The 11414-nt window shown below is 34.4% G+C and overlaps 1 protein-coding gene across 7 annotated transcripts in view; it reads right to left on the minus strand.

Annotated features, from left to right (window-relative positions):
* Nucleotides 1–1168: 1168 nt before the first annotated feature.
* The window catches only part of LOC105334815 (baculoviral IAP repeat-containing protein 2), a 55450-nt gene continuing 45204 nt past the window's right edge, over nt 1169–11414 (minus strand). Inside the window, exons 1-7 of one of the 7 annotated variants that reach the window (XM_066070971.1) lie at nt 9774–9887; nt 7584–9371; nt 7194–7395; nt 6656–6910; nt 6466–6540; nt 6066–6277; nt 1169–2479 (exon numbers count right to left, since the gene is read on the minus strand). In XM_066070971.1, the coding sequence (XP_065927043.1) occupies nt 6081–6277; nt 6466–6540; nt 6656–6910; nt 7194–7395; nt 7584–9371; nt 9774–9872 (2616 nt within the window). In that variant the 5' untranslated portion in view covers nt 9873–9887 and the 3' untranslated portion in view covers nt 1169–2479; nt 6066–6080. Of the gene's footprint in view, nt 2480–3571; nt 6278–6465; nt 6541–6655; nt 6911–7193; nt 7396–7583; nt 9372–9773; nt 9888–10828; nt 10882–11414 lie in introns of those variants that run through there. The other 6 variants (XM_066070970.1, XM_066070968.1, XM_034479722.2 and 3 more) reach the window with 6 other exon arrangements.

Here is an 11414-nt window from a genome sequence, read left to right on the forward strand (position 1 = left end):
AAATATGTTTGATAACGAGAAGACTCCTTCCTTAATGTTGCACTTTCCACTGATCTTTAATTACTCTCTCTCTCTCTCTCTCTCTCTCTCTCTCTCTCTCTCTCTCTCTCTCTCTGATGTTCCATGATCTGTCCCTTACTCCACACAACGATCCACACATATTGCCGCACAAATCCACGGCATTCAACTTCCACTGGGATACACCATACTCTTCAGTCCCGCCGCTGATCCTCTGCTTTGTATTTGCTTTACTTCCGCTCGAGTGCTTGTTTTACAGTCATGTAATATTTTGACTTCCCATGTCACTTTATGGGTTAGTAGGAATGTTGTTTTATATTTTGTAGCTCCCTTTTTGAAAACTGTTCATATATTGACATGGGCTGATATAGCACCAGCAAAATTGAAAATAATGGAATTTAAAGACGATGGTTTTTTTTTGTAATTTCCAGATCAGCAGTGTGATACACTTATAGTATATTCCCTACCCCATACCATTTAGTGTGGCTTCTTTGAATACAATTCATAATTAACTGTTACAATAAATATCGCTTTTAACTTTACGCATGAGTGTAAACCTTGACCTTTATCATAATAAATTAGCGGGTCGATGTTCTAATTAAATACTTAGAAAACGTTAAGAACGGGGAATTGTAAATGCAGACAGAGATATAGAATGAAAAGAAAACGCAGAGGGTCCGATTGACTAAAAGAATACAACTGAAATCACGCGCGGATGGAGGAAGTGAGAGAGAGAAAATGATAAATCGTCTAAAATAGGAATTTCGACATTTTTTCTATTGGAGAATTTTTTTTAAATCATATTTTTTAGAAAACAATTATTCCGAGTAGACTCGTATAGGGACGTGAATCAAAGAAAAGTCGCTGTTATCGAAACTAGATAAATGACAACACATTCCCAATCCAATCAGTGGCTTGGAGTTGGAAAAAACTAGAAAGGTATTGCATGACACGATTAAAGACATTTTCTTATCTGACTGCACTGCATTTTCTAAAAAAAAAAAAAAATACTAAATCAAACATTCATTTTTCTGTAATGCTAATGTTTTTATGGAAAAGTCATTCATTTCTACTCATATATATTTAGCCTGACCCCCCCCCCCCCCCCCCCCCATAGGAATTTTTTTTTGGATCCGCGCGTGATTTGACAAATTGTCCTTCCTTTAGCTATATCAATTTCAATCATTCATTTCATTGTTAAGGTACGATCATTTTTATAGGATAACATATATGTAAAAAAGTTAAGAAGAGAAACATGTAGGCACCTACATACAAACTAACATTATGCTCGTAGGATAAGCGAAAGCAAGCGGGGTAAAAGTTACAAATAATGGTGTATTCATGGCACATGTAAACATTTAGTACGGTAATTTAGTGTATGCATTACTAGTGTTTGCGCATAATTTATTCGTAAACAATTTTACTCAGTATTATTCCCCAAATCCTAGTCGACGCGTGAGTCACAAGGAGAGGGGGGATTCCAAGTGCCAATCTGATTAGTCAGGTCATTAGAGCCATTCGGGTAACGACGAAAGGAAAATAAAGTGGATTGGGAAATGACCGAGAAGTCACGATATTGCAGCGGCATTAAAATCATAGGTGGCTAAAAATAAAAATAAAATAATTGGTTGGTGACGTCTGAATCGAAATCAATAGTTAAAGGGACACTTAGCATGACGTACATTAATTGAAGTATAGTAAACACTTTGAACGTCATGCCTTTTATCCCATCACAACGGTTAGGTCTAATTCTAATCTGATTTTTAGATAACCATGCATTTTCTAAACCTAAGTGCGTGTCAAATTTTCTTTTCTTTTCATTAGCATACATGCAGGACCAATTAAGGTGATTTACCTACAATTTTCTACAACTCCACAATTTTTAAATAAAATCATATCAAATGAACAATTATCAGAATTGCCTGTTTTCTATTTGTAATATAATTTTTCAACCATCCCAGAATATTAACATCAAGACCAATAAAATTTTTGAGTTGGATAATAAACCCCTATGCCAAACCCTATCAAATGCATTTGATACACCACAAAACACAAAAGTTACATCTTTGCCTTTTTCTAGGTGTGATATTTTATCGTAAAACTATGTTTCTCTAGACTATTTTTTTAAGGTTCGGTATGAAAACATAAATTGAAAAAAAAATTAAACTTATATTTATATGGTATATTTTCCATGATACAATGTACATGGGCTGAACTTTTTTGTTAATTTATACTGTAACTTTAAAATGAAAAAAAAAATCCCACTTAACTCTGAGAGCACCTGTTACCATACTATTGACGGTCCCACGATCTCAGGTAGCTAGCAGCGTATATTTAATACCAGATCCACCTTCATACATATCGAGTTATGATATACAGATATGTGATAAAAGCATCACTGGTAATGGAGTTCGAGAGAGGAGGCGTGTTGATGACCTAGGATCTCCCCTCACTTTGTACACTGTAAAGAACAGAATAAATGATCAGAGATGTTATATTGCGATCATTTACTCTCAATTTGAATGTCTTATCTTATTGCAGAAAACAAATTTTAAAGCACACTCTCAAAAGATATTCAAAATTATCACTTGTGTTTGTTTAATTGTGGTCTTATTTTGATTTCATTTATTTATTATAATTTTTTTTGGTTTCATTTGAATAATTATTTTAAATTGTCAAAGTGTGCGTGCTTGTGGGGGGGGGGGGGGTGTTCATGGAACAAAAGTATCGAAGAAAACACCCCAAAACAATCTTTTAAAAATTAATTTACATCGAATAGTACATAGTTACTTTAAATTCAACATACACAAGTATTGCAATGTTATTAAATGCGGGGGTGAATGTATTTGTTTTGGAAAAACACTCGGAAAAATAACTTCTTATTGATTTTGTGCATTTTTAATTACAATCACTATGGCAAAATTTTCATGTTCAGTGCTTTCAACTCTGCATTGACGACAGTTCACCAGGGGAATCCAAAATATTTATATCTGTTGTATATATACACAGGGTGTTTCCCTTTTTCTACGTCATAACTTGAAATCTAGGGCGAGTTCGATCATTAACTAGAGTTAAACCACGGTAGTAAGGAAAACCTAATGTGCGCATGTCTGTGTTCGAACGCACATTGGTCGATGTCTGGTTAAAAAAAAAATAGAAAAATGTTAATTGCTACTCATAATATTACTGTTCATGAAAAAGACGATCAATACCTTGTAAACACATTAAATCATATGTGTGCATGCTAAAATTTAATACATTGCATGTTGTGCTGATTAAAAAAAAAGCAATTTTTGAAGGTTTCGCTTTCAGCCGCCATCTTTAAACTACCTGACCAGAGACAGACTAGAGACTCTCCGTTGGTTGGACCACGGTTACATTTTAGTCGGACTAAAGTGAGTTCGATCTCAATTTAGTCGAACTACGGTGACAGTGGTTTGTGATCGAACTCGCTCCTAATTAAACTCATTCATAAAATTCCGACACGTCATTGCAAACAATCTCACGCCAGGTCATATGATTATTCCACAACACCACAACAAAACATTATAACTTGATTGAAAGAGATAATAATCTCGTACATATTTAGCTTTAATGATATAGTCACGATAATCCGACTTGACCTACATATATATATATACATCTTTTGTAATTCTACCCCGAATCGTGCAATTCACGTGAAAGAGTGTAGTACTATTTCAACATATCTTATCAAAAACTGTTATTGCAAATTAACATATTGGTTAACAAAGATACAAAACAGAACTAAACTTTAACATGCATAGTATTAACCTACACAATATATCATCTATATAATATTCACATTACATAATAAGTATACACATACATGTACCGTGTATTTCTTGCGCTATTTCACGTAATTCGTAAATTACAAAATCAAATACAAACATACGCAGGTTCTTCAAGAACATAATTAAGTGGGCGAAATCAAGTCAAATTTTAAAGGAAAGGGTACTCTTTTAACTGAAAAATTGAAGATACACATGCAAAAACGAGAATAAATAACGGCAAAAGAATGTCTTTTAAAAATTGATATAAAATATAGGGGTCATCATTACGCAATATATACATGTATTTCCGAATGCAAGTCATATTTACGCATTTCTTGCTTTGCAAGAGGGTTATTGAATTACAGGGATGGCGCCCTAAAGGGAATCTGGTGTAAACGCAACTTTAATGAATAATAACCATATTTAGACTGCTTGTCACGAATAACAACCCCGGAGTTCCAGTTTTTTCTATGGTCGTTATATTATAATTATGCAATAACTTAAGGAAAAGTCAGAATTTAGAATACTCCACTTTGTTCCAATTTCAACATCATTCTAAATTATGACTCACCATTCTTTTTTCCTTTAAACTAATTCTGATTTTGATATATCATTACCCTAAAGATGAATAACTTCAAAAATTAAAGTTTAATAACTAACTGGATTCTCACTCCAAAATTGAATGCATAGTCATGATAGTACCACCAATAATTATACTTAATTATACATTGTAGTTATACAAATTAAAAATTGAATATTCTAGCACTCCAGCTACATGCATTGTACTTAGATAAATCTTTCACTTCATGTGAAAACAAAAGAAAAATAAAAGGAAAAGATATATTATAAATGGATAGAAGAACAATTTATTTTGATATTTAAAAAAAAAATAAACTTAATAGCATGAAATATATCAACAAAAAACAAAACAATTAAAAAATTCAACTGTCATACCTGCTGACAGCTTGATAATAACTATATACCGCTGACTTACTTAAAAACATAAAGTAAAATTAGATAAAAATATCAAAAATATATAATAATCTGATTTTTAGCATGATTAGAAATAATACAATATATGGAATACAAAAATCTAAATCCATCCAAATGGATCATTGTAAAAACAAGATAAAGTAATTTGTAAAAATAGAACTCTATAATTCATTAATTTGTCTTAAACAAATCTGTAACAGATGTAAATAATAAATAAATGGCACTTTATAAAAGACCTCAACAATTCCATGAAAGACTTCAACAATTTCATATAAGACTTTTACACACAAATAACAAACTAATGAAAAATATCTAGCATTTAACAAATTACAGCTAGTATATCCACTAAATACATGTATTAACAACCTTATAAATAAATGTACAATATATGAATACAAGAAGGTAATGTTCATACAGTCAACAAAAAAATGCCCATTAATATATATACCAACCAAAGGTATTAATTAACAACAGGTAACAATTTAAAATAACAATAATTAACAACAACCTTTTTTGAAAGACTTATAAGATTATATAACTTCACAATGCTCCATGTTGAAAAATTGTAAAGCACCATGCAGTTACCTTTAAATAAATATATGCTGAGTCTGGTATATATATTATATAAAATGGGCTTCAGTTTCTTTTTGTCCATCATGATTAAGATTAACAGTTTTGATATTTCCAATATTCTTCTAATACACTGGTCAATACCATTTTACTATTTACTATTTTTATAGTTCTAAATTCAATAAAATATGTATTCTACATAACAGTAAATATCAGTGTTGCAGATTCTTTGCAAAAAATCATTGTTGACATGAATAAAATATCCATCTATTGAAGCTTCAGATTACCAGGTATTTCCTATAAAAAAAATCTCTCTCACTGACCACTGGGAGGTGTACACACATAGTAGAGGGAATAGTTCCACCAGAAGTTAGGCGATACTGTTTCGTACAAAATCAAGATGCGCGCAGGAGCTAAATCTGGATCCTGGGATGGCAAATCATTTCTTCCATGTTCATGTTTATGCAGTTTCAAAGGCAGCACCAATATCAATATCACAAGAAACGTAAGCGACGACACGCGACATGAATAATGAATCGAAGTTGCGACTCTCACCCACCACATCATTTTTCTTTTGTTTTCCATCTATTAAGATTAGGAAAACGGATATAACCTTTGATCTTAACCCTTTAATTCATTGATAGGGTTGAAAATTTTACACCAATCAACAACAAAAAAGGGTTAAATTGTTACCTTTTACCTTGACCTTTACGCAAGCCAAGTACGGACAGTCCCCTTCACAAACTGCCGACATATTGGACACTTCCTCATGGCGGGGGCACAATCTGCACAACAACAAAGATGTCCGCACGGCAACATGGCGATGGAGGCGTCATTCTCCATACAGATCTTACACATCCTTAGGTCCCTCAGTTTTTTGTTCTCCTCCATTAGTGAACGAGTATCTATAAAATACAAAATATGGGTGTATAAATATATGCTTTTTATGTCAGAACATAAAATCTAAGTGAAAAAAAAATGCTTTTGAAACAATTTAAACATTTTTTTTTTCAAATTATCAACAAAAACCATATATGTATATTTTATGCATAGAATTTTTCATTATAAGGCACCGGTTATGTAAAATACATACCTTCAAGAGACATTGCAGGTGCCAGTGCATCATTCAGAGAATCAAACTTTTCTTCTGTGTTTGATGTAGCAGCATCTAAAATACAAAAATTACAAAATTTTAGGACTTTTCTAAAAAATCAAATGATTCAATTCAGTTTTTTTTAAACTGAATATTAAAATGAATAATAGAATATTAACATAAAAATTACCTTTGTCCTGATTTTTTTGTGTTTTCTCATGGGCCCCAGATTCTGAAGTTTCCTGTGGGGTGGGCCAAATTGCTGCCTCCAATTGACCTCCCTGAAATATATCAGGTGTATTGTGATCAACACTTGGATTTCTAGATTGACTTTCATTGGCTGGTCTCGGGCTGTGAATTGGAGGGGGGATGTCCAGTCCATTGTTTCTATCTTCTTTACTTAAAATGACCTCCATAAGATCCATCCCAGTGATGTCTTCTGGATCTAAAAGAAACCAGTAAATGTTAACATCATGGTACATTTATGCTGCTATATTTTTCACAATTTTTTTTTCAAAATTAATTTTAAATGCTATTTATCACTCTAGCTCTCTCTTCTCTCTCTCTTTTCTTTTTCTCTCTTCTCCATCTCTCTCTCTCTCTCTGAGCACCTGCTCATCTCTCTCACTGCTTTATTCTTTTTTTCTTTCCATTAAGTTATCATATAACAATTTACAGCTTTTAATATCTTAATTAATCTAAGAGTAAGTGGTCCTCTTATTAATTACCTTTTGTCCCTCTCAACTGGTTAAATGCTTCTCTAATTTCACTTTCAGAGTAACCCATTTCCAGGACACTTTGAAAAGATGGAAATGCTGTGATATCAGATTGTCTAGATCCACTAGATAATCCTCCGTTCTGCTCGACTGAACTACTCTGCTCAACAGATGATGCAGCAGTGGCTCCCTCTCCCATTGCCTCTAGAGCTTCCTGTAAAAAACAATATAAAAATAGCCATTAATGCACAATAGTCTTAGTGCATCACTTAAAATGAAAGGTTTCACACATTGTAAAATTTCTACGAATAAAGAAATTAACAAATAAATCATCAAGAACAATATGATTTTCAAGGTCTTTAATTTTGAAATTAAAAATATAAAGAAAAAAAATCAACTTACAAGCTCTTGGTGCCGAATTTGTACTAATGCAACAAATTCGTCGCCTCTGTTTTGTCTTACAAAGGCGCATTTTGGAAACCATCGGGCATGTTCTGTCCAAGGATCATCTCCTGGCTCCCAATTACGTAATCCTCCCCCGCAGAAGAAACAGCGCGTGTAATCCCCGTAACCTGCATAAAAAAATCCTGCCAGGGCTAAAACTTGTGGTGTTTGCGTCAAGCTAGTCGGCCAATCTTGAAATGAGCTGACCCTTGTTGCAAGAACAGCATATGCAGGATATTTCGCTCGGTCAAAATTGATTCCCAGGGGATCTAAATTTCTTAAAAATGCATTGATCTGTTCTTGAATGGCTCTTGACTTTTTGTGATTTGGGTTTGACTGACTCTCAGTATTTTGATTATTCTGTGAGGACAATGTTTCACTCCTCTCTGTGTTTCTATTGGATGCTGGGACTAAGTGGTCACGGTCAAGTGTTGGTGACCCAGATATACTTCCAGAGCCTTGTTCAACAGTTGATTCTGTTCCAGTTTCTTCTGATCGTCTTCCAATTTCTGTAGTTCGTGGATCAGATAGATTTTGTGGTATAGTCCTTTGTGAAGATTCATTAACTTGCTCCGAGTTTGAATGCTGATGGTTTCTTTCAATATCCGAGGTTTCATTGACTTGTTCTGTGTGTGGATGTTGGTGGTTTCCATTATGACTGTTCAGACTCCCTCCTACTGGGACATTTACACTATGCTCATTCAGTAAGGGACATTGTGGTGACATTTGCTGGTGAACTTCTCTGGGTATGTCTCCATCTCTCCATCCCCTTTTCTCCGATTTACATGCAAAGCAAATGACTAGATCATCATCTCCCTCACCTTTATAATAGAACCCCTCTTTGGCAAGCTTGATGGCGGAAACAGACCTTGAGAGGGGGAAATTTTTAAATGTCTCCAGACGAACCAGTTCTAGATTCATGGAATGGGGCCCTTCGGACAATGATAATGATTCATTTGACCTTGACCTAGAAGCTTCCACGGATATATGATTGGTTGATTGCCGAGTACCGCTGGACAATTCTTTTGCCACAAACTCGTCAAGGTTTCTGGAGGTTGCTATGAGTGGATGCAGTGCAACATTTGTTCCGTCATTTTCACGAATAAAATAATCCCTGTACATAAAACTGTCCAGTAACATGTCACTTTTTCCAGCCTTTGTTCTAATTCTTTCCAAGGTTCTTTCTGAAATATCATCTTTCACAACAGCTCTTAAGCCACAAAAATCTGTTGTTGATTTTCTCCTCTTGATTTGAACTTTACTTGGAACTTTGGACAATGCTTGGCTCAAAACTGCCATTATTTGTAAGAAATATAAAACAAAATTTACATTCCTTTCTTGTGAAAGTTTGATAAGTTCTTTCTCCATAGCCTGGGTTCTTTGAGGTTTACAATGGTGACATAATACTCGATTTGTACTAGTCCTTCTGCTCACATTTTTTTTTCCTCTTTTCAATGTGGTATGTTTTCGTCCTGTACGAGATGTTATATAACTTTTACTTTGTGAACAAATTTTTCGTACCTCCTTCACTTCATTTAATATCTGTGCAAGTCGTTTGTCCATGTTTTGCAGATATTCCACCATTTTGATTTCCCCTGGCATGATGTGCATTTTTGAGGATTCCGATCCATGATTTTCGTACAACAGATGAAATGCCCTCAGTTTTTCTTTTTCTGCTTGAGGCCAGCTAAGGCTTCTCTCCAAACCGGGTTTGTTCTTTATATCCATATATAGCAAATCTCTGCTCTGAAAAAAAAACAACATTGAATGCAGATAATGTTAATCATAAATATAATATAATATATCTAGAAAAAAACTCAATTTACATTATAGTTTTTAAAGAACATATGTCCCCCTTAGGACCCTTGCATGTCATGAATTAATATATATATATATATATATGAACATAAACCTATAAAAATTATTCCTTATCATACAGTATCTATTTATTTAAGTGACATCAATAAAAGAATTTAATCTTTCATCATGTTTATACTAATTATATATAATAGTAATATAAACTGATAAGTTCTCTTTTATTTGAATTCACGATAGTTTTTTAACATAGACAACTGTAATCGTCATTTTTGGACAACCCTATACAGGTATAGGGTTCATGCAGGATATTCCATATTTACTCTGTCATACCTCGTCTGACGTATCACTGTAACTGAGGAGCTTTGAAACTTCCAATGTTATATATAAAGACCTATGACGTGACACGTCTAAAAATAGCTTATTTGTCATACTCGGCAAGCACGTGATGTTTACTGATAACATGCGAGACTGGCAATGCCTGTCTCATGCCTGTCTGTTATCACAGTTACTTTGAAATACTTTGTCCATTTCCTTCTTAATTTTCAGTTTCATTTTTTTTACCTGCATGGTACTAAAAGGGGAGGGGGGGGGAGGGCTCCATGGTTGTACGAAAAATATTTGCTGCGCCAAAAAGTGCCCCCCCCCCCCCCCCCCGCCTTCTCATGCTACTTACCTGTATCTGTTTCATTCTCTCATCGTGTAAGCGAAGCTTATGTAGCACGGCCTCTGGTGAGAATTAGTATTTGTTTATTATATCAATCTGATTAAAATTCGATCCGCTCCTTGTTTTTTTATGCAACAGAAAAACAAGGAGCGGATCGAGGATCTATAATTTTAATTAGATTGGGACGTATAAAATTTAAAATTTATGATATTGTCCCTAGCTGATACTAACATTTTATCCATTGTTTACACTATTTGGAAAGCTTATATATAGCGATTATACGGAACATACACAATACACGCATGAACGATTATCCATAAGAATATTTACTACGTATAGACTCCTCCAAAAAATCTTGACAAGCAAAAAAAAAAAGAAAAGGAAAACTTTCCCAAAATCTTAAAAATCCTAACCCGGGGGGGGGGGGGGGGGGGGGAGGGGGCTGGCGTAGTTTTTAGCTTCAATTTCGCACCTCAATTTCATATCAATTTTTTACATACTCCCATAAAAGTGGGGGGGGGGGGCAACTCCATGATAATTCTATTTTTTATATGTAAATTTTTAAAAATGTGTTGCTGCGAGAAAAAGTGGGGGGGGGGGGGGGCAGGCCCCCCTGCCCCCCCCCCCCCCCCGATGCTACGTGCCTGAGTCCTACAGAGAGAGAGAGAGAGAGAGAGAGAGAGAGAGAGAGAGAGAGAGAGAGAGAGAGAGATTTTCTTACCGGCAGCCACAATGCGGGGTTTTATACTTTATATAGTGGATTAATAGGGGTTTTCGAATTTATAACATTTTTAAACGCAATTCATTGACCTTGACCGAAATAAACAACCGTGACCCAAATAAACAACCTACGTGTATTATATAATTGTACTGAAGAATATAATTAATCAATACAACACATAGAGTAATAGCTGAGTACATGACTATATCATATGAAATATAGTTCACTACCTTTTGATGCAATCGATTGTCCGCAACAGATGTGCCCTTCACATATTCAGAAATTGTTTCTACTGATATGAAAAAGGCTCTCCCACGACCATTGAACTGAACTACGAATGAGAGGCCTAGGAGACAGCGGGACCAGTACAGACGGAGTTAAAACGGGAAATACCTCAAACATTATCTGCATTTTTATGTCAGATGAAATTAAATTCACAACCGCGCAAAAGAAAATATGAATGATTTTGGCCATGTTGAGCTCTGATTATGATTTACTTATATTCCTCATTTCTAAAATCCTTACATTCCCAGTTTCACGAATAAACTGAACATGTTGATAATCATCTTCGCTAGCCAAGGGTTTT

Source organism: Magallana gigas, chromosome 9 (assembly GCF_963853765.1).
Source record: "Magallana gigas chromosome 9, xbMagGiga1.1, whole genome shotgun sequence".
NCBI lineage: Eukaryota > Metazoa > Mollusca > Bivalvia > Ostreida > Ostreidae > Magallana > Magallana gigas.